The sequence below is a fragment of the Ostrinia furnacalis genome, unplaced genomic scaffold (assembly GCF_004193835.3).
Source record: "Ostrinia furnacalis isolate ACB-3 unplaced genomic scaffold, ASM419383v2 OfSCF0912, whole genome shotgun sequence".
Classification (NCBI taxonomy): Eukaryota; Metazoa; Arthropoda; class Insecta; order Lepidoptera; family Crambidae; genus Ostrinia; species Ostrinia furnacalis.
The window spans coordinates 97,822-122,530 of NW_021131151.1; the positions used below are offsets into that span (position 1 = coordinate 97,822).

The 24,709-nt window shown below is 38.0% G+C and overlaps 1 protein-coding gene across 1 annotated transcript in view; it reads right to left on the bottom strand.

Moving 5' to 3' along the window:
* Window positions 1-244: 244 nt before the first annotated feature.
* The window catches only part of e (nonribosomal peptide synthetase ebony), a 45,965-nt gene continuing 21,500 nt past the window's right edge, over window positions 245-24,709 (bottom strand). Inside the window, exons 2-17 of the mRNA XM_028301330.1 lie at window positions 12,728-12,853; window positions 10,461-10,608; window positions 9,536-9,669; window positions 8,627-8,803; window positions 8,066-8,292; window positions 7,595-7,871; window positions 7,043-7,210; window positions 6,478-6,636; window positions 6,186-6,325; window positions 5,958-6,048; window positions 5,367-5,579; window positions 4,580-4,721; window positions 3,943-4,085; window positions 3,385-3,531; window positions 2,517-2,674; window positions 245-2,109 (exon numbers count right to left, since the gene is read on the bottom strand). Of these exons, the coding sequence (XP_028157131.1) occupies window positions 1,969-2,109; window positions 2,517-2,674; window positions 3,385-3,531; window positions 3,943-4,085; window positions 4,580-4,721; window positions 5,367-5,579; window positions 5,958-6,048; window positions 6,186-6,325; window positions 6,478-6,636; window positions 7,043-7,210; window positions 7,595-7,871; window positions 8,066-8,292; window positions 8,627-8,803; window positions 9,536-9,669; window positions 10,461-10,608; window positions 12,728-12,848 (2,586 nt within the window). The 5' untranslated portion in view covers window positions 12,849-12,853 and the 3' untranslated portion in view covers window positions 245-1,968. The remainder of the gene's footprint in view (window positions 2,110-2,516; window positions 2,675-3,384; window positions 3,532-3,942; window positions 4,086-4,579; window positions 4,722-5,366; window positions 5,580-5,957; window positions 6,049-6,185; window positions 6,326-6,477; window positions 6,637-7,042; window positions 7,211-7,594; window positions 7,872-8,065; window positions 8,293-8,626; window positions 8,804-9,535; window positions 9,670-10,460; window positions 10,609-12,727; window positions 12,854-24,709) is intronic.

Below are 24,709 nucleotides of genomic sequence, written 5' to 3' on the forward strand. Positions count from 1 at the left end.
CTCGAGAACGGCTGAACCGATTTAGCTGAAAATTGTCAGGGAGGTAGTTTAGAGCCAGGAGAAGGACATAGGATACTTTTTATCCCGTTCGAAACAAAAAAAAGTCTGCTTATTTATTGTCATTAAGGCGGAACAAAGTTCGCCGGGTCAGCTAGTAAATGATAAAAATACAAACATTTTAGCAGTAATACATTTTATTCTTGTAAATACATGCATTCACTGGCTTACATAAAATTTAGTTTCAATTTTAAATGGTAGCAGAGTACTCACTTACTAAAAATATTGTAATAATTTAAAATGCTGGCATACAATTTTTCGCCATTCTTATGCCGGCAATCCATTTGTACACTTCGTTGTACTTATTATTTAATTTTAAGGTGTCGTAATATAGGAAAATATTACTAAAACTAAATCCATAGCTCAAAAAACATTTTAAAACTATAGCTATAACACAGAGATCTAGTATAGGTACATATTAATTTATGTTTAAAAACTATCTCTTTAGTAATATAATAATTTTGACATTATTAATAGTTCACATAAAGTAAAATAAACAATAACTTCAACTATAAATATTTTAAAGCTTATCTTATTTCTACGGCAAGTAGGCAAATGTTATTATTATTATCTTAAAAAATACTTATCAAATAACTACTACTTACTAATTAATTACTTAAATTAATATTGTAAATATCACATTATAGGTGTAGGAAGGTTTTCTAGCTCAAAATATTGCGAATATTATTACCAAATAAGTAAATAGATAGGTATTTACATACAAGTAATTTTGTTAAACATTGCACTGGCTTGAGGATATTATGTTAATATTACATTAATATTTTATTGTATATTGAAATAAGTATTATCTGGGTAAACTTGCAAATATGTCAGTCGTCAACATATTAATTAGACTCTACATTTTCGTTGAAACATAGCAGCTGTTACAACCGTAATACGCTATCTAAATATTTGATATACAAATACATCAATCAGTTAAACATAATACTAAAACTAAGAATTAAATAAGAAAACATCACTGGCATTATAAAAAAGGAAAAAGAGAGCATAATAAATATTCTTACTCATTCACTTACTCTACAAACAAAGTGCAAACAGTTTTTTAAACTTTTTAGACAGAGATAAAATTATGCATTATTAGGTTGTACCTTACGTATATTTTTATACACATAGGTACCTACTTCTTTATTAAAATTAGGTAGAACTAGGTATAACACTGGTTTGGAATTACTATTAAACATTTTCCTGACTAAACTATTTTTAGATTATTGTAAAACGAGTTTAAAGGTCAACAGGTAAGTTGTAGTGCAGTAAGCTTGATTCTTGTTTAATCTATTTTAATCAAAAATTATTTTTTTTGAGTGTACAGTTACATAAAATACCCAATGACAGTTTACTGTTACATTTGAACTTGAAACGCGCATAAATGTATGCAGAAAATGATACAAACAGTTTATATCCTAATAGGTACTTAAACCTACGCAGTTTCGAATAAAACTTAAACTTACAACTTAAATACCTATGTAGTAAAGACCTACATAATATTATCTCGCTTGAATTGTTTAAAAATCTAACTTAAATTACTTATAGAGGTCCTGCATAGGTAGCTTGTTTTAAACTTTTGCTACATCTTCTTGACACTTTATCCAAATAAAAATACCTATAATACAACAGTATCTTCTCCATTGCTTTTCTTTTAAATCTATACGCGTTAAGGACGTAGCACACTTATCAACCCGGAAACGGATCGTAACCGCATCAATTCGAGGCAGTCAATATTCTTTGTATGAAACTCCATACTGCAACGCACACTATTATCCGCACCGAAGGTCAACGCCTCGCCTACTCGCAGTTAACAGCGCGGCTGAGTTGATCCCTTTTCAAGTCGATAAATCTGCTATGACCTTTACTCTCCTGTCTAAACACTGGGCTTTAAGGTTGATTGGTGACTCAGTCTACAGGTTTCCAGCAGACGATGGCTCTCATCTCGTCGCCAGCTTTGCCGAATGGCCTCTCTCCATTTGCGTCTACGTACTGGTTGATCTGATAATCGAGTAAGGTCTGGAAGCCAAGCACGTCGGTGCCTAGTTGCTGTAGAAAAAATAATAAATTATCAGTTAATAGTGGTTGTTAAACAGGAAAAAGGTCTGGCCGGTCCGAAAGTGTAAATTCTAGTGTTTCAAAGACCTGAAAGATTGTTCCTGATTGAGAAAGATTGATTCTGATTGTACGATTGTTATTCGAAGATAATAATAAGGATCATAATTTTAAACCCTGATGCCATGACTATAAGCATGGTTGACGCTTTCAGTCAGTCCAAAAAATTGACGCTTTACTCGTATTTAAAGCTGATGATGTTCAGATTATTTTAGACCTACCCAACCGGTCTAGCCAGCGTGGGGAGTGTAGGCCAAATCCTTAATTTGCCACTAAGTAGTAGGATTTTGAGGTTGCGTTTTCTCGAAGACATAATTAAAAGCTTAATGGCCATAGCTTACCTGAGTCAATGGACTGGTATTAGTAGTGAAGACACCCTTGAACCGTCTCTCCCTTGCTATACGGATGGTGGCGTGTTCGAGAGCCCTGATAGCCGCCACGTTGTCACGAGGACTTAGGTTGGCGTCGGTCGCCATCATAAATGAGTGGAGAATGGCGCCTGTGAAGATGAGCAAGTGGTTAAAATGAAGATAGAATATTTTTTCGTGAGATTTATTTCATTGTTAGTCCACTAGCGAGATTGAATGCTAAGGTCAAGACCGAACGCGATGGAGGACTGTTGTGGACGCCCTCTGCCCCATCTAGGGGACATATTAGGACCTCAATGCCCGTTTTCACCATCAACCCCTAATTTATAAGTGACACCTATGGTAACATATAACAGGAATTTTGTTTTCATAGGGGTACCTTAAAAACTAGCGGCTAAGCTTTCCCTGGGAGCTTCCGCAGCAGAGGGCAACGCGAGGTGGAAAGAAGCCAGTTAACTACTATGAGGATGTATTTCCAATTTCTTCAGTTAGCCAGATATCATCTTACTCACCAATTAATAGCTAACTTGCTCAGGCAAGTCTTAACTTTAACTATTTAGATCCTTCCTTCAAACAAAATGGTATCTCTTACAAAGTCTTCGATATAATTATGTTACTCCTAGAAGGCGATCTTGGCTTTTTCATATCTTTTATCATAGTCGAGGTAAATGTCAAAGTCATCATCAGCCCTCTGGCCTTCAGGAAGCATGATGTCCGTCATGGAGCCCTTCACGTACTCTAAGAAAACCATGATCTTGGAGAGTCCACTAAAGTTTACCTAACCCTCGTATCACAAAAAAAAAGACGTCCCAAATGAAAAAGTCATCATTAGTCCTCTTACCTTTCCCTTCAGGCAGCATGGTGTCCCTCACAGATCCCTCTACGTACTCCAAGAAAGCCATGATCTTGGCCAGACCACCAGCCAGTTCAATTTCAGGCTCATCCCGAGCATCGAAGTTGAGTGCTACTGCTACTGGGTTGCCGGTTGCTGTAAGGAGATTAAGGATTGTAGTTTGGTAAAGTTTATTACACTTACAACCTAAAATGATGTAGGTTTAGCCTAGCAGGTCAATCTTATGATATTTCATATTCGTCATCATCAAGATTTCCAGATACAGGACGTACGTTCACTGCTGAACATAAGCCTCCCCCACCCATTGATTTGAGTGGCGTACTTCAATCAATCTCAATCGTCTGATGGTGCCCAGTTTTTTATTCAATTTCGAGACGAACCCAAAATTGTAGTTTAGAGCCATACTTACACTTTAGGAACCTAAAGTGCAATAATGGCGATAGTCTCTAGATATGCTTGTAATAAGATTCACAATCCTTCAGCAGGACTTCAAATATCGGTACAATAGTGAAAATAGACTCTATGTTGTTGTATTAAAAGACTCACAATCCTTCAGCACGACGCTAAGGCGCGCGCGCAGCAACGCCGGCCAGCACGCGTGGACGCAGTGCGCGTAATCGCTCGTCGCGATCTCGTGTCGTAGGAATTCTTCTAACTCTGCCTTCTCGTAGAACGAAGACACTATCATGCTGTGGACAATATGCACATATTTTGTAGTCGCTAAATAAACTTAAAGACGATATTAGCCCATCAGTGTTGGCGTCTAATTGTCGTTTCGACATTCGAGGAATGCTATTTCGATCCTCGTTGTCCACTGGACTATTGAACCAAATCCTAGGTAATCAGAATCAGAATAGGTTTTACTTATGTCTTGATACATAGACTGCTCTATTTTGATGTTATTCTGCTTAGAAAACACCCATTAGTTAGGTACATACATATAGATCATAAGAGTCCGTAATGAATGATACCTACCTTTTGTGATGAGTGAATTTAGGACGAAGATATTCGAATAAAAAAAATTACATTACTATTGAAAAAGTATTGATATGTCATGTCTGTTCGTTTACTGGAAAAAAAAGCAATAAGTGTAGCCTAGGTTACACTTTATTCTGATTTATTTTCGTCTATCCCGTCGCGATATCCAAAAGATACAAAAATGTAGTCTTTTAAAATCACTTACTCAATAACCTTCTGCTCATCTTCCTCCTTGATCAGCTCCACGCCGAACTTGGGCTCCTGGCTCTCCGCAGCGCTGTCGGGGCTGGTCGTGAGATGTGACAGCACCTCGCCGAGGTTCGCTGCGCTGAGGAAGTCGCTGATTTCTGTAGAGAAAGAAGTACTTACGATAAATAAGGGGTAAACTCGGTTAGTGGGAACAACTTAAGGGTTGAATGCAGTAATGGCAATTGGCAAAGCAGTCACATACGTTTTACTCGCATTTACCGTTCTGATCTACGTATTTATTTACCCTTCCATCTTTCAATTATCTTTCTTCTATTCTACTGGCGTATCTATTATAATACGCATAGTGCACTTCAAACCGTCACGATTTTGGAATCCTTTATGACTTTCCTCCTCTCACCTCATTGTTTATCTCATATGTTTGTCTCGAAGCGCTGGTAGGGCCCAAAAGATAAGGAGACATGTAAAGTGCCCCATAAGGGCTACCTTTTCTTTTTTTTATTATTTTCTATTGACGTTCATAAGTGCCACTTGTGGTCTAAACTGAATAAATATTTTTTGATTTTGATTTTGATTTTGATTTTGATTTTGATTGGTCCCTCAGAAAGTCCTCTACAAATCTTAACACATCTCCTAGATCGAGATGTCTAAAGTAATTTTGGTTTATTGGGTTTGCATTAACAGAAGACACAGTCCGGACCATTGTTACGCACATTCTGTTCTCTTAAGTGATATGCTGGTATCACTGACTAAAACAGAGATACATAGACAGAAGCCTCACTTACCAATATAGTACCCCTTGTCCCTCAACCTCGTAATAGTATAGATGGAGTTAAGTGAGTTCCCGCCCAATTCATAGAAGCCAGCTCGCACGCTAACAGCACCCCTGACGGAGCGACCTAGGACTTCGCCCACCGTCTCGAAGAGCACCCTGGCTGCTTCCATGTGTTCAGGGGCTACTCCCGTGTAGTCTATCTCTAGAGGAATTGTGGAGTCGTCTGCAAAGAAGATTATCATTTAAACCTGTAGGAAAGGTTTGTAGTTCAGTGGCGACAGTATTTTGGGGGCGATTTCCAAAGATTAAGCAAGCTACGCCACGGTCGGTAAATGATGAGTGACGAATCCGAGCATATGGTAATTTATCACAAGTGCTCAGGAAGGCACGTTGAAACATCATGTTGGTAGTAGTCGTTAAGGCTAGTCAGAGGTCTTAATGGTAATTTGCGACCTGACAGTAAGTTTGGCCACTTCCGATCCAATGAAATCCAATGAGTCTCTTTAATGGTCCTCATTGTTGCAAGTCTTGTATCTAGTTTGACCATGAACATTATACCTACTCTACTAACTACTGTGCTACTATTTGCAAAGAGACTTACCATTATTGTTTGTGTTCTCGTACATCTTCAGAAGGGCTTGGCGGTCTACTTTTCCATTTACTAGCAAAGGAATGCTGTCAATCACGATCACCTACAACAAAACATCCATTACGAACTTGGAAATGTATTAGCTGATGAAGTGCATGCCTTGCACCTTTAATACTACCTTGTAATGGGAGGATAAGTGTTTTTTTGCAAGGGTTTCAGTTCAAGGAACAAGTAACTGACCTGAGGTATCATGTAGTGTGTAAGCGCGTTCTTCAGCTTGGACTCAATATGGTGAGCGCCCAGTCTTGCTTCTGGTTGTACTGTGACGAAGGCCAGGATCTCAGGGTTGCCGCGCTCCAGCCCGTAGCAGAGGACCACGCCTGGAGACAGTCAAAGACAAAAAGTAATGGTGGTGGATCTTGGCTCATTTTTTCACGAGACCGTCTAAATTATGTATGCTGTTTCTGTGGTGCGCAATAAAAAATATCTGATCTAATTCTACTCGTATTCCTTCTCCCAACCTATAACTTACATTTATCAATCCCTTGAACAGCAGCAACAGCTCTGTCAATCTCCTGTAGGTCGACCCTGTGTCCTCTAATCTTCACTTGAGAGTCAGTACGGCCAGCGTACAGAATAACCCCCTTTTGAAGGACTCCGAAGTCACCAGTGCGGTACAGACGGCTGAAGTCTGAAAGAGAAAAATCAATCAAATATGTAACAGCTAGAAAATAATAGAGAGTAAGTAGAATACCCCAAAACACTTCTAAGATTGTTTGAAAACCAACGATAGCTTTCGTTGAAATTACCTAGAATTTGTATTGATCGTGCGTGGACTGAAACCTACCTACTTGGTCCTTTGAAGAAAGAAGGACGGTGCTGCTTGCCAGTTCTGTTACTTGAACTTAGTTTGACCCGCTACCGCGTGTCTAGATATCAAACTTTTTCAGCGCTCACGATCTTTGGTAGGACGATCAGTAAATATCCTAAGACTAGCTACCAAGGTAGGTGTTCCTAAAACGATTCTTTCTAATAGAGTTGTGCCACGAATATTCACGTCAAAGATGTACCTTTTCCACTAGATCTAGGCTACTAACCTGGATGCTGAGCATGTGGGTTATCACAGAACTTATCAGCTCCTTGGGCGCCTACATAGCCAGCGGCGAGGTTGTGACCGGCCACCCACACTTCTCCAGGTTCCGACTCACGGGCTGGGTTCATTTCTTCGTCCAAGAGGTATACAGCACAGTTGTCCAATGGTGCACCTAAAAAGATATTTTTTGTGAATCTGACTGAAGATATTTTCAAGGAAATGTCAAGGAGATCTTTTAAATAACCGAGGAGAATACTATTGATAACAATCATCTACACTGATCTGGTGAATCATCCATTTGACTAACATTTTGAGGTGATAAAGGTCATAGAACACTTATCAACCCGGACAGGGATTAAACACCGAATCGCCTTTCAACCAAACGAAGCGAGGCGTTGGCGTTACAGTGCGGATAAGTGTGCGTTACATTGCAGTATGGATTTTCATACAAAGAATTCTGACTGCGTCGAGTTGATGCGGTGACGATCCGTTTCCGGGTTGATAAGTGTGCTTTGTTCTTTACCCACACCAGAATGCAAACCAAAATTGCACTTACCAATTGGTATCGTAGGATGTACATCCAGTTGCCCGCTCTTTTCCAGCACATAGAATGTCACATCACCCATGACCTCAGTACTTCCGTAGAAGTTCGCCAGTTTGTATCCTTCGTGGTCTCCAAAATACTGGAAGAACTTCAGAGCCAATTCCTTGCTAAGGGTTTCTCCAGAGCATACCCAAAGTTTGAGGAGTTGGAGCGGGCGTTCCGATGGGTTTAGGGACAGATACATGAGGATGGAACGAAGAAGTGTTGGCACTAGAACTAGTCTTTGGACCTGAAATTAAACATTAATATTACCAACCATAGCCTTAGATAGTTCTAAGTTTACCTTCTTTAAGCCTCAAGCTTGACTGATAGATAATGCTAGACATTTACTCCTTCAGCTGTTATCAGCTGTACTACCTACTTTTCAGTGTAAAAAAAGTTGAAATAAAAAATTATGTATTCTCCTTAATTTGTTCTACTAACCTGATTCTCGCTTAAGATCCGCACCAGCTTCTGAGGGTCTCTGGTCATCTCCCTAGAGAGAATGACCAAGGTTCTCCCATGCAATAGAGGACCCCAGATTTCACAGACAGAGTCTACGAAGGTCAGAGCCGTCTTCCAAACGCAGTTCACTTCAGTGGAGGAAAAGGGAAACGTGCGGAACTGCCACCAGAGACGATTGCAGATTGCTGAATAGGGCAGACGAACACCTGTGGAAAACATGAAATTTTTTAGCTTCTATCGCTGTTGGTAAAGTGTTTAGACTTATTCATAGAGCTGACCCATCCCTAAGAGCTGTAGTAATTAAGGACTCATCAAATTTTCCAGCTTAAAATACAGAGTTTACTTCTTCTGTTTCTGTTTTTTCAAACCATACCAACACAACCATTTTATTCTATAGGAATTGGTACATCACAATATGAATTAAAACACTCTAAATTAGGCCAGGTTCTCACAGGAATTTTGAATTCCTCAAGGACTCTCCTCACGTAAGATGATATATGATGCCTATCCTATCTTTCGTCGGACCAAACCAACACCTACCTTTAGGAATGCCAGTGCTGCCAGAAGTGTACAGCACGATCGCGATGCTCTCCACCCGAGGGTGTGACAGAGTCTCTGCATCTCTGACGTCATCAGCCGACATCCCGCTGGCTTCGATCGCCAGCTCTTCGAAGGAGACTGCTGGAATGCCGCTTGCGGAGAACATTGAGGGGTTGGCTGTAAAAAGGGCATATAATTAAAAGACTGTATTAAAATCCCTACAAAAATGAGCACTGAGTGAGGTTTCAGGACGTGTGCGATGTGCATACGTATTTCGTTGTGGACCCGCACCTCACTGGTTAGGTGTTTATTGGCGGTCAAGTTGTAGATCCTGGCTTCACAGGGTAGCAGTGGTGGGAACGAGAGGCGGGAATAGTCCCGTATACGTATCAGAGTAGGTGAGAGAAATAGTAGTAATGGTAGAATGTAGAGTCGTTAATTTAGTCACTTGGCTTATGGATATTTACCAACGTATATTATATCTGAGCAAATATATCATTTAATTAAAGTGCTTTAAATATAATTACATCCATAAATTAATACTCGTATCTATGTCATCATTTTTTATATTATAACATCTTTTTGGAGCGCCATTTAGCCTCAAAGTAAGTAGGACATTATAATTATAATTCAACTCTCCCAATTGTATAAATTTTAATACACATGTTTCATTAAATTATTTTGGCATATTATTCTTCCTTCGCGTGTATCTCCCAAGGCGTGATTAAATAATTTAAGTTGCACCGGTTGTTTGTGGATAAGAATTCAAGGCTGAGTTGCATCAAATTACAAAGTCGGTGGTCTGCGCCTAGGCTCAATAAATGTACCTACATAAAACCAACTTCATCATGCGGTGACAAAAAAATTACCCTACTTTTTAACTTTTTACTCTTTATTAACTGAGCTTACCTGTGTCATCGTAAATAATTAAGGACGGCTCAGCATCCTTTAGGATGTGCGATATCCTCGCCTGCGGGAAGGTGGGCTCCATTGGCACGTATGCTGCTCCAGCCTTCCATGTGCCCAGCAGAGCCAGGATTGTGCTGGAAAGAATTACAATTATTGAAGGATATTCTTGTATAGCTTGGGCAAATGATGACAAGATCTTATGCGAGGTTTAAACTAGCAATAAAACTTGCAGAAGTTGACTTCCGCAAACTGTTCACACTCTGAAAATATGTAGCTGTGGCAAGCCAACTTCTGCAAGATTTACATAGTGGTGACAGCTTGCGGAAGTCAACTTCTGCGAGTTTTATTGCTAGTCTAAACCTCTTAGCTTGGGTCTCTATCTTGAAAATGGTATATTCCATTTCTCGCTTCGCTACGTCTAACAGGACTTATTCCAACTCGGGTCCCCTTAACTTCCCACCACTGCAACTCCTGTTTATCCAGGATCTACAGCTTGGTAGCCTTCCCAAGGAAACCCAACCAGTGAAGGTTGAGTAGTCCACAGGGATAGCGAACTGTCTTAAGAACCTGCAATGGGAGGAGTTCGAAGTATTATATCAACTTCCCTCCGTTGCAAAGCTAGAGACAGATAATAATATGACTGTAAAAGTAATTGTTTAAAAATGCATGTGTGTTTTGTAAGATGGTGGTGTGTTACGGTATTTCCCTGCATTGCGCACCCTTCTGAGGGATAGCGAACTCGAGTCTATAGCAAGGGCGCCCGCGGAATACATGCTCGTAAGGGCATGTCATATATGCTGAGGGGAGCCTATTGGCGCAGTGGCTCTCTTCTCGTTGTGTTGTGTCAATAATGTTTTTCTATCTTTATTTCTATCTATCTATCTATCTATGTAATTAAACTCTCATCTGTTTCAAACATTCTTACTTGTGCGTCGGCTGCATGCACACAGCTATGACATAGTCTCCATCCCTGTTCGCTCCAGTGGTCCTGGCGCGTGCTGCGATGGCTCTAGCCAGGGTGTTCGTTCTGGCCGCCATTTCGGCGTAGCTGACTCGAACGTTGCAGGTTTCATCTGGAAAATAAGTGGCATTTGAGAGATCTCACCAAAGTTGCCCATCTAGACATCTTCCAGAATGTGCAGTCTATAAGTAGTTGAACTCTGTTCTAAATAGTTATTAGGTCTCTCCCAATGAATTCCAGATTGGACGGTTGGTAGCGGCCTGAATCCAGCGCCTTCCTGCTACCTATATTAGGTCGTCTGTTCCCTTGTGGGTGGACAAGCAAGGTTCTAGGCTTATATTTTGTGCATAGTACTTATTGTTTATAGCTTTTATTGATTGTTGTTAATTATTAGTTGCCCAATTTATGAGAGGTCGTCTAGGAATCGATCTCGCATCCAAGACTTCAAGGCGCCATTTTGAAAAATCGACTTCCTTATTTTTAGCAAAATTACGGTCATATTTTTTTACGACCCTCCAACCTATTATCAGATTTATATTACTATATCTTTTAGTACTAGTTTAGCCTTCGTGGTTATAATTTGCTGATGTAAATCGATGATTGCAGTAGGCTTTGACACGTTCGCGCCAATAGAGAATAGAAAATAATCTAAAAAATAAACCTGATTAACAAAAATAAAGATTTGGCTTTGTATTTAAAGATTTACGAGACTATTCCCACCTCTCGTTCTCACCGCTGCAACTCCTGTGTAGCCAGGATCTACAGCTTAACCGCCAATAAAAAGTAATCAGTGAAGCCACATTTGTCCCGGGGGAAATTGAACCCGCAATAAAATTATCTAGAGATTTGTTTAGGAAGTTATCATTACTGATAAGAATAGCCATGTGGTCCGATTACAGTAGAATAGGACCACTTCCACTCTTCCTGTGAGTGCCGCAAGATGCAACTAAGGACGGAATATGCTAATGTCAGGTCTCCTCAACCTGTCTGACCAGCTCAATTTGCCTCTAGTAAATTGGAAAGGATCATGTTCTTGCACGGGCCACGGGCGAAGACGTAGTGAGGGCAGGCCCCCCACTAGATGGACCGACGATCTGGTGAAGGTCGCGGGAAGTGCCTGGATGCGGGCAGCGGAAGACCTTTCGTTATGGAAATCTTAGGGGGAGGCCTTTGTCTAGCAGTGGACGTCATTCGGCTGAAACGGCCATAAGCGATGTTCTTGCAATGTTAACTACGAGTAAATGACCTGACGATGATGATGCTTTATAAAATTGCCAGTTTCTATTAACACGGGCAATAATGACTATCATTGTGCTTAACAATGTGCAATCAAACTGCACTAAAGATTCCCGAGGTCATCGGGACGATTTGTCAAAGGTTAGGTCATTATAAGATGCTCATCTTAATGCAAAATTATAATTAGTTGCGTCATAAACAATCAGAATAAGGCACTAATTAGACAGAATGCAAATTAATTCCACGTAATAAAGCAGTAATTCCTAATATTTCATTTTTCTTCTAATTTGTTGCGTGTTTAGTGTCAGTTTATAACTTTTTGCAGGGACAAACTGATTTGTCTCTACTATATTGTGATACTGACATGGAAAGAGTACATTCATGAGTAGACTCTAATAAAATATTGTATTGAGTATATCGTTGTCACTGAATAGGTGTAGGTATGTGATAATGGCATGACAAAGAATCGCGCCATCAACGTAGACTTCATTCATTCTACGTATAAGCCTCCCCTAAACTTGTCTGACTAGCTTTGGGGAGTTAAGGCAATTCTTCATTTGCTGTTGGTTAATTAGAGAGTCCTACTCTTGTAGTGGAGACTAAATATCCTGATTTTGAGACTGGTATAGTCCTGCATACACCAAGGCAGTCCGGTCACTTCCATCCAGTATGACAAGATGCTAAGGTAGAGCGCACTCTCTATCAAATTAAATAACCCCCGACGTTTTGTTGATACTAGCACGACAGAGAGTCACTCTAAACCAGTTTATTCCAATTGTCTCCTAGATCGGTATATACCTGCATACACCAAGGCAGTTCTGTGGTTGGGTAGAAAGCTAAACGCTCTTAGACACACGTGTGTCGGACACACGCACACTCTTGGAGACACTTTGTCTCGTCTTGTCAGCTTTCTCTCTGCCACACTACCTATCACCTGACACTGGCGTGACTAAAAGTCGTGTCATAGTGTAGACTAAGTCACTCCTTGTATTTACCTGCATACACCAAGGCGGTCCTGTCACTGCCAGACAGTCTGGCGAGGTGGTTGGGCAGCGGCGCGGCCGGGACCGCCGCACGCGCACCCGTAGCCACTGAGACCCGAGGCAGGGAGCCCATTCTGACTGCAACAAATAGACAAACATACATCAAACACTCGGAAAGGAAAGTTCTCGAGTGGCGACCACGGGCTGGAAGACGTAGCGTGGGCAGGCCTCCTACTAGGTGGACCGACGATCTGGTAAAGGTCACGGGAGGAGCCTGGATGCGGGCAGCGCAGGACCGTTCATTGTGGAAAACCTTGGGGGAGGCCTTTGTCCAGCAGTGGACGTCATTTGGCTGAAACGAACGAACGAACGAACATCAAACACATAGGTATTGCAACAAACGTCGTTCTTAAATCTATTGCGAAACGTCCCTGATTGACTGACTGACTAACTCACTCACTCATCACGAAATCTCAGAAACTACAAGTCTCAAACTTTGCATGGGGGTTCCTTTTAGAACGTAGGTATTCACTAAGAACGGATTTTACGAAACTCCACCCAAAAGGTGCTGAAACGGGACGGGATCCACGCGTACGAAGTCGCAGGTGGCCGCTAGTTGAAACAATAATTACAAGCATGCTGGAGGGGAATATTTTGTGCATGATAGATCCTAATCCCGTAAAGAATAGAATAGAATAGAAAACTTTTTTATTTATTTGCAAGAAAGGTATACAAGCAGGCAAGACATAACTAGATTCAAACAGAGAGAAATAAACAAGTGGACAATTAACTGCTTGTGCCCCTCTGACAAAAAGGCACCCGCTCAGCGTACATCAAGATCATCAAGGCATTTAATGCCCTAAGGACTTTCCTTCTTTGGATTAGTTAGACTAGCAAACGAGGACTTACCTCTCATGATTTTGAGTCCATTCTAAATATTTTAGCCTTTGAAATTATTTTATTTATTTAGTCCAATAAGCAAATTAATAATTTCCATGTCTAGAGTTCTTAATGACAATTTAGCCGAAAGTTAATAATAAAAAATTATGTAACAAGCCCCAATAAATACTCGTAAATATGACGAATGTTGCTTCCCTACTCATAAACACTGACTGCCAGCTACCATCAAATGCATCAAATAAATTACTCTGCGCCCGCGCTGCACTGCAAATCAATTCAAATTATTCCATCCTGCGCCATAGAGTACGTACGAACTTACAGAGCATGAATTTATATTTTCATGATTTTACCAGTACGATAAAGAGTTTCAGATGGCTATAACACATCTACTAACACAATAAAGGTTGCTTGACTTTTATGCCAAAAATACGAGAATGTTATGTATGTGAAAAAAAGTTGTTTTTCATTTCACTGATAAGTTCTTAAATAGGCTTTCAGGGACTTATCAACAAGTGGTGACTCTCTTGGTCGGGACTTACTTCCAGAATATAATAGAAGAATAGAATTTATTTATTGCTCCAAATGAACGATATGCACTGTAGAATTTATTTCTTCTATTGAATGAATAGTAACTTAATATGCTAATTAACTTGTCGTAATTAAAAATCTGATTGGAATGTATTGTGATTTGTTAAGTGGCATATCCTCCTTCTAGTGCAATCTCTTATCAGCATAATATTGGTGGAAATGCTGGCCAAACATACTGTTAACAAACATTTGGGCCAATTCCTTTTTTGTGCAGTCTTTTTTCAGCATATCGCCAATATTTGGACCAACCGTCAACACCAACTACACTGTGGAACCGCTTTGACAAGCAAGTCCTAGATTGAGCAAGGAGCACAAATATTCATTGTACAAATTGAAGTCAATTTGCTCGCCATTCAGACACAAAGCGAGAGTCTATTGCCTTATATATCAGAGTATCAGTTACTCTGAGATGACAAGTCTAGTTCTGAACAAGTAGCAAAGATATTTGAATTTCTGACAGTAAAAAAATATAACTATTGAGCTCCACGACTATACAGTGTGAGTCACGTTAAAGTGTACATATGAAAACAGATGAAACTAGACCTGTTTTTATCGACAAAAAAGAGGTCAAAAAATTTTTGAGATTTTTTTAATTTTTTTTATAGAATTTTTTTTCTTCCAATTACTTATTGTAAAGAAAACGTAATAACTTTTAAACTAAGCGGTATATCCTGATAAAATAAAAACAGTAATAATGCTAAATAACAGGCAATACTAAAAAAATACATAAAATACACAAAAAAGGCCAACAAATAATAAAAAATGATACTTTTTGAAAAAAAAAACTGCTTAAAAATTCGTGTTTTTTTGGTTATTTGATAAAATTCTCCAAAAAATGCCCCTATAACCGGTGGTTTTTATTATTTTTTATTGTTCTGTACCGTATTATCTTTGTAAAACCAAAAATCGCATGTCTCTATCGCTATCACAACATTTGCTATGATCGTTTGAACAAAGGCCTGCCACAACATTATTCTCCGCTTCAGGTAGAGACAATTTTAATTTTAACTAAAATGCTTATTTTACTTCAAAATCTTTTGTTTTTATTTGAAATCTAACTTGTCTTTATCAAAATTACAAATCTAGAGCCATTTTCAGTTTTGTTGTTAACGAAGCGTTGAATGGCGCGCCCGGAGAGGCTTAGTTCAAACGATCATTGCAAACGTTGTGATAGGGATAGAGACATGCGATTTTTGGTTTTACAAAGGTAATACGATAGAGAATAATACAAAGTAAAAAAAGCCACCGGTTATAGGGGCATTTTTTGGAGAAATTTATCAAATAACAAAAAAAAACACGAATTTTAAGCAGATTTTTTTCAAAAAGTATCATTTTTTATTATTTGTTGGCCTTTTTTGTGTATTTTATGTATTTTTTTAGTATTGCCTATTATTTAGCATTATTACTGTTTTTATTTTATCAGGATATACCGCTTAGTTTAAAAGTTATTACGTTTTCTTTACAATAAGTAATTGCAAGAAAAAAAATTCTATAAAAAATTTAAAAAAAATCTCAAAAAAAATTTGACCTCTTTTTTGTCGATAAAAATAGGTCTAGTTTCATCTATTTTCATATGTACACTTTAACGTGACTCACACTGTATTACGAGTAGTTTTAGTATGTTTGGTTCCAGCAGAATATGGCTATCCACAGGCGTAAAAATAATTAGAGAACATGATCTAACATCAGGCCTTCTTAAATCGTCTGGCCATCATGGATAGTATTTAAGCCAAATCCTCCATTTGCCTTCGGAAAATTACAGATGGTCGTGCTCCTGCAATGGTCAATGGAGACAAAATGACCTGATGATAACTTCTTCCGCGTGGATTTCGATAAAATTTGCAAAATAGTTAGCCTGCCATTTTTATGTCTGTTCTTATAGGCTTATTGCATTGTAAAGTTTTGACAAATTCCTTCAGTTGCGTGAAGAAGTAAATACTCCTCAACAACTTTCACGTATACCTAGATGTACCTAGTAAAGTGCACCATGCACTTTAAATGTCTATAAACCCCTGAATCAATGTGAAGTACCGTGGCATGCGAGGCCATACAATGATGTTCTGATGCAACAATCTGGAAATGTAACATCACTTATATTATTACATCTCACAGGTGTTCAAGCTAGTACTTTTACTTCCCTATAGATCAACCTGACCTTACTTTACCGCCCCTGTATGTTAATCGCCCTTAGGTACCTAAGAAATGTTGTTTCTAATCTTAGGTTTTAGGAGATAGTGCTTATTAGTCGCAAGAAGCAGTGTGGCAACCCTAGATTCTTGTCTTGCGATCTTTTTATACAACTCTATGCTACATAAGTTCTGCAAATTCACCCAATGTCGTTTCCAGATCATAAGTATCTCCTAGATACGGATCCTTCTCTTCAGAAGGTACTTCCTTAAATAGAAATACTTGTCATGCACTATTAGCATCTCCACGTTTCTTTCACGCACATTAATGTAAACCTAATTTTAATGATCAAGTAAGAAGAACATCCCCAACTCTATGATACTTTCCTCTTCAAAATCATATTGCCTTTCTTACGAAACATATAACCTATCCTAACCTAACCGCCGCACTGATATCCCATCAACCCCCATTGCGTCATTCAAGCTGCAACTTATCTTCTAACATTGTTGAGATTTATTATTTATTCATTACAAGACATAATAACTAATCCCTCCCAAGAAATCAATTACGTTCTTAGCTAATAAATTCCTTGCTATTTAACCATCTCGATTAGTGCACGAATCGCAGTAAAAAGGTATAATTATTTGTGAATTAACCCTATTCCCATAGTCTAGAATCATAATATTACCAATTTCGTGGGAAAACCTTAATTAATAAATTCTAAATTGATATTAATGTCTTGCTGATAAGTCTAGGGTTTAGCGATCTATGAGTATACTTAAAGCCATAGAATGGAAAAACAGGCGTTTCTGAAGAAAAACACGTAACTTAATCTCAGTTCAGTTAATCTGTTCTTATAATACTGGAGACCAGGCCTGATTTCGCAAACTGTGTCAAAATGTTAATCAATTTATTAACATTATCATCAGAGCGTCTAGAAACGCCCTTACCCATATGACATGTAATAAAATAATTTGAATTTGAATTTAGTTTTTTATGAGTTTTATGAGTAGGTAAATCCTTCTTGTCTAGTCTCACTTTACGTTTACCCCACTCTAATGTTTTCATCTACCCGTTGTAAAACTTTCTTTGTTACCTACTGTTTTGTTCTAAACATCAAATTAATTAAAAATACTAACATTATTGCAGTTGTAGTCTTGCCATTAGATCACAATTCTTTATTGGACGTAAACATTTGCTATAAATGAGATTAATTTAATCCTAGTTGTAGTAGAATCATTCATCTCAATTAAAATTATAATTACTTACATATCATTGTAAACAAACACATAGCTTTGCTTGCATTCCAGTCTGACACGTGCCAGCATAATACCATAGTAAGTATAATAATGAGTATTAATACCTACCGATTATGTCATTTTTGAAAACACAAATTAAACTGCCTTAGTTTACAACCGCAAAGAAAAAGCACTCTACTAAGGGCTGATTTTTCAATCGTCGGATAACTTTTAACTGAAGAATTAGTTTGGCACATTGACAGTTTTGGTATGAGAAATATGTCAAAATGACAAGGTTATTCTTCAGTTAAAAGATATCTGACGATTGAAAAATCAGCCCTAAGTAAACTGGAAAAAATCTATTTAAAAATGCATAATCTTTCATTGCCTACTATTCATTTAACAAAAAGTTTGAAACAATAAAAATATTATAAGTGGCTGTAATAAATGTATGGAAGCTGAATTGAAACACATTTTTTTATAGATCCAGTTAATTAAGTAACCTATTTATTGATACCGTTTGATAGAGCTCGTGAAGCATTTTCAGGATCAGTAACTATCTTGTATAGTTTAGAAATAACCGAGTGAGATCACTTATCGTTTCCATCCTGTATAATTTAGACTCATAATGTAGAATTGATTTTTATTCTTTACCCATGAACAAACTGCTGCACACTTATCGCGTAAAGAATAAACTAAAAACGTAGTATTTTTAGATTTCGATTAAATATAAGGTGAATTAAAATGAAAATTATAGTAAAGAGCAACAATAGTACCCAATAAAACTGAAAGTCTGAAATAAAAACCGAATAAAACTTATATTTATAAGCAAGCCAGGTTTAACAAAAAACAATTAAAAGGCTTATATACCACATTAGCCGTGTGGTGACGGCAGAGTAGAATACATTTGTCACCAACCCCTACTCTTCCCGCGGGTGTCGTAAGAGGCGACTTAGGGACTACACATCAAACAGAGAATGGGCAGCAGCGCTCTCTGAAAAACATCAATCTTTTAAACTGCGATCTCCAACCCGCCTGCCAAGCGTGGAGATTATGGCAAAACCCTCCACTATAGTGGAGGAGGCTCATAGTCCAGCAGTGGACTGTAAAGGGCTGTTGATGATGATACCACATGACGTCCACTGCTGAACATTATAGGCCTCCCCTAATGATTTCCACATCGCCCGATTGGTAGCGGCCTGCATCCAGCGCCTTCCTGCTACATTTATGAGGTCGTCAGTCCACCTTGTGGATGTACGTCTGACGCTGCGTTTTCTTTTTCAATTATGGCTGAAAACTGTCCAGCTGAACGGTAGCGTCTCGTAGCTAGTAAAATTGTAAGTTAGTTTGTACTGTAGAGCTCCTCTATCGGTGTTAAATTACATTATATTAAGAACTTATCAAGTCAACACTCAATTTATTGATTACCTAATGGAAGATGATTATTAAATAGTAACAATTCTTGATCTCCCATTAAAGAATGATTTATTTTATATCTTTATTTATGTGTACTTGAAATATAAATTATGAAATTACGTAAGTATTTCTTTCTTGCGTGTTTACTTACGTTTTGTTGAAACCATTTTACAGGTGAAAAGATGAGGTCAAATTTCTTAAAGAAAAAAAGGTAAAAGATATGAAATTTCATATTTCGATGACTTGTTATAATCGCGGTTAGGTATGCGTGTAAATCACTCTACCTATATTATGTAGGTAGCCTGAATTTTACATAGGCGAAACCGTGGGCATAAACGTTGTTAACAAAATAACCTAAAAAAGGAATGATTAAATTATCATTGTTGTCACAATTTACTAGTATGGATTGAATAACTTATTGAATCAAACTTGACATATTTATGTTAAATTCTTTTCTGAGAAGTTTCGTTTATCCACGATCTTTTAGCACGTAGACGTATTTGCATTGATATTTATTTATACTTGTAGCTAAGGTAGGCAATTTAGTCTCAAAGGTACGAGCATTTGAAAAAGAGTTTGCCCTTTACAGGATTCGAACCCAAGTCTAGGTATTTCAATGTTCAAGGCAGTTTTTCACTGTGTAAATGGATTCGGATAAGAAGAAAGCGGTATCAAAATTATTTCCCCCAAAAACTAGTCTCGTCGTTCGTCATTGAGAATAATTAAGAAACAAAACACAAAAACATTAGATCACAAACACAAGAACAGTAGATCTAAAAAACCTCCTCCTTTTTTTGAAGTCGGTTAAAAGAAGGTGTAGACTGTAGTGTTTTTAAATTATGAATCACACGTTTTATTTATTTATTTAAATTAATAAAACCTGCCTTGGACCTAAAATAAGTCAGACCTTCGGCCATTGACATAATCACGTAAAGAATACACAATAAAACACCTAATTTATTAATCTGTGGTTGTCGCTCTTGCAACACGTACATTATAAAAGACCTCTAGTCAAACCTCGTAACAACAGTGAACCTGACCCAATTGTTGTTTAAAAAATCGCAAAGTGTCTTGGTTCATAATGGAACAGTAAAATACGTAGAGTCTTTAGGCTTTAAATTATCTTGCCTTTCTAATACAGCCTTCAGGTTACTTATTTTAGAGTACGTCAATTTATACACTAAAATCAGTTTATTCATTAAAATAATGTAAATCACTAGCTATTAAACATGATTGAAATATAGACAACGGCCCGCCCCGGCTTCGCATGGTTGAAATGGAATATCTTGGCTTTTCTGTTCTATAATAATAATATGCATGTTTTATACATATTATAAACCTTCCAATTGAATCACTCTATCTATGAAAAAAAAACCGCATCAAAATCAGTTGCGTAGTTTTAAAGATCTAAGCATACATAGGGGCAGACAAACAGGAAAGCGACTTTGTTTTATATGTAGTGATTATTATGGATCAATAATACTGACTGCTGCTAAATCAAACATGTTGAAGACTAATAGAGCAATTGGTTCAATTTTTGTGAGTGATTGCAAGTTAATTAGCCTTGGTTACTTTGTTTTAACGAGTTTTAAAGTGACATCAGGATTAAAGAAAGGGAGGCCATGAGCGTGACGATCGTGATAATTTTGACTGGGTATGTTAGTGTTAGTAACGCTCAAAAATTGACAGCTTAGCAAAATAGCACTTTTTCACCTACATAGGTAGATAGGATAGATGTTTTAAATCTTGTCCGAACATAAAATGAGCAAATCAAAACACAATTAAACAGTAAAACTAAGTTTCATCCACTACAGCTGTATCTACTTACTTAAATTATATTATTACAAATTACAAGAACTATAGTATCTTCAGATTTGATTGAATATTAAAATAAATATTACCCACATCCTTTGTAGTAATATGTAAAAAGTACAGTACTAAAATAAAAACACAAAAAAAAACTAGAAATAGAAAGTGAACGCGACGACTCTATACATCTCCAGTCCATGTGTTATGGTAGGTCAGTAACCGCGCTTACCTAATAGTATGGTATAATTATACCTCGTCAGTTTTCGTAGTTTATTCAATGAATGTACGAGTACTTGGCCTGGATATTTTGAGCATTTTATAGGCTATTTTCCATCAAAATATGTTTTTTTGATTTTACAATTTAAAAAAACTCTTTATTTTTTAAGTTAGATTTTATATTGTTAGTTAAACCAGTTAAACTCCATACTATCAATTAGCATTTGCATTCTACATACCTACTTAAATAATACCTTGGTCGATAATTTAATAAAGTATTTATTTGCCTTGGTCTTGTCGTAAATTATTACATTATGATCTTTAGAAGGAGTTTTATCTTTTACACTTTAATAATCTTATTACGAGTACAGACTTCTATATTCAATTTTAATGGGCACTTTAATTTTAAATTATGAACTGAATTACTATGATTTCTCATTATCTCATCGTAACTACTTCACACTTAAAGTAAATTGATATCAGCTCACTTTAAAAGTGTAGGAGCAATATCAACATTGCCTGCTTCATGCAGCTTCATCCCAACTAATCCCAACTAATATTATAAAAGCGAAAGTAACTCTGTCTGTCTGTCTGTCTGTCTGTCTGTCTGTCTGTCTGTCTGTCTGTTACGCTTTCCCGCTTAAACCTCGCAACCGATTTTGATGAAATTTGGCATGGAGATAGTTTGAGTCCCGGGAAAGAACATAAGATAGTTTTTATCCCGGTTTTTGAAACAGGGACGCGCGCGATAAAGTTTTTCTGTGACAGACAAAATTCCACGCGGGCGAAGCCGCGGGCGGAAAGCTAGTACTATATATTTGTATGAAATCATCCTAAAAGGCGAATTCTTTCAGTACCTACTGTTGGCTTCCAACTTAACATTTGAGAGTCCTTTTCAACAGCCAGTTAGAGATGTCAAAGAAAAAACTGTAGGATAAAATGACGCTACATTATTATCACAATCTATTGATTTTCTGATATTCACTAGTTTTTGTGTGTTATCACGGTGTTTTAATCGATGTTCCATTGTTTTCAGAATGTCGAATAGCTTTTTTTTTTTTCAAATTTTCTTGTTCTATCTGATATTCAATTGTTTTTTGCGTTAGAATGTGCAATCGGTGATTCGATGTTTTTTTTGTTTTACCTGATACTTATTCAATTGTTTTAGCAGTTCCATCCGCGTTTTTAGTAAATAAGGCTGCGTTTCCACCAGAGATGGACGAGGATGCGTAGCGAGGGATGTGTGCGTACTTGTAAAGAACCAATAGAATCGCTTCATTTACCTCGCCTCGGTTCATACAAAACTCGATAGTAACTCGCTTTAAATGCCTCAAAATTGAATCTACTTCCAGTTAGCCTAGTAGATCTCTGTAGCCGATGTTTCGCAACGCATTCGCGGCAGTCGTGGCTCGGCCGGCTCAACCTTCGGATTGCAACACTGCTCCACCTGTTCCGGTGGTGTAGTGGAAACATAACAATGGCATGGTTATAAAGTCATTAAGGCCTGTTAAAAATGATTATGATTTAAGCTGCGTATGCGTCGGTAGCTTCACTTTTAGGAACTAACTAGCGGCCGCCAGCGACTTCGTACGCGTGGACCCCGTTTTACCCCCTTAGGAGTTGAATTTTGCAAAATCCCGTCTTAGTGAGCACCTACGTTCTAAAAGGAACTCCCATGCAAAATTTGAGACTCCTAGCACTTGTAGTTTCTGAGATTTCGTGATGAGTGAGTCAGTCAATTAGTGACCTTTCGCTTTTATAGATTTAGATTAAGGCCTGTCTTAAATGTTTATATTATGTTTTAAGCTGCGCTGCGTATGCGTCGGTAGCTTCACTTTTAGTGTCCCACGATTTGTAAGAAAAGAAAGAAGAAGGAAGGAAAATTGGTTATATTTCAAAATCATCAAAATATTGCAGACTCTAGGTTCTATCCTAGAGCATGACACATCTGGTTTTAATTTTGATTTGGTGCATGAATTGGTTTTTTTGAACCTATAACCTCATGCACCCTCATGTGTCATGCTCATGGTAGAATAAATAAATAAATATCCTTGAACATTTTACACTGCGCTTCTAGTCCCAAACTAAGCAAAGCTTGTACTATGGGTACTAGACAACGGATATAAACATACTTAAATACTTTTTTTTTGTAAATACATACATATTATACATATAAAACACCCAGTCCAATACAAACAAATAATGTTCATGCACACAAATGTTTGTACTGCGCGGGAATCGAACTCGCTACCTCCGGAATAGTAGTCCGTTTCGAACCACTACACCAAACGGCCGACTAGAATCTAGAACATAATGCTTAAAGCTCACCACCCCGGATACGGGACTTTTCCCTTCTCTCATTCCCTGAAGGCCAAGATTATCTGAGATCACCCTGGATGTAAACCATACAGTACAGGCTTTCATCATCATCCACTGCCAGCATGATTCTTATGCCCGTTTTCACCATCAATTCCTAACTTTTAAGTGACCCCTAGGTAACACGCATAACAGGAAATTTGTTCTCAAAGGGGTCACTTAAAACTTAAAAATTAGGGATTGATTGGGTATATGATGGTGAAAACGGGCATTACTCTTCTTAAATGTAGATGATGTAGGTACGTGCTACGTACGCTACTTTTGCAGAAAAGTGGCATCTTTGAAAACCCGTGTAGGCGATGTAGGTCGATGGGTGAACGTAGGTGATAGATGAAATGAAAGTCCAGGTAGGTACGTTGAAAATGAAGGCGAGTCCGGGTGTGCGCACTAGTACGTTCGCAGAGGGTGAGAGTTCGACGACGACTGGCGGCTCTCGGCCGCGTGTGCGGCGCGGTGAGCCGCTAGAAGCTTCTCACCATAAAAGGCGAGAGGCCTCCGGCCAATCAGCGGGCCGCATTGCTAACGGCTAGCTCGGAATGTTCTAGGCGCGCGATAATATTATTACCTACGCGCGCACCCAGATTCGCTTACTTATTTAATGTTGCCATAACACAACAATACAACATTTAGGTAAATGTAGCAAAACATTTAGACATTATTGGCTTAGTTAGTTAGATATAGATTACACATTTATGTATTAAATAGATTTCAGGTTATATAAACAAAATACAAGGTAAGTCACAAGACTTCGGTAAGTTTAGTAGGTTAATAATATTACCTATAGGTTACATTCAGGCACCATCAGTTACATATTCATACAAATGAAAAGCAAATCTAATAAGGTATTAGTAAGTTAGTTTCATAAGCAGCCATTTTAATTAATAATATTTAAATCTAGCTAAGTTGTACCTACTTCAGGTGGCCATCGTCAACATCCTCCCCCCTAGTGTCGCTTTGCGACACTCATAACCAAAGTTAAAACTACGCGCGTCACTCACTGGTCACTTCATCACACCCGTTGTTGGTCCCAGACCATAGTGCCAGTTGCCTCAAGCGTGGCTTAGCCAAACGTCGCGCGGTTCTAACAAAGTCTCCATAAGTAGGTAGGTATTAGGATAGGACGATGTCGTAAAAAAACAGTAAACTATAAATAAAGTAAAATTTTCAGTAGCACACAAAGAAATTCTTACACAACTAGTAATTAAAATGTTCATCAAATAAAATAACTAGTAGTAATCAAAATGTTCATCAAATAAAGTAACATCAGTAGATATTTCCGTTAAGTAGGATCTTGCGGCCACAAGGCGCACTCTTTACGGAGGAA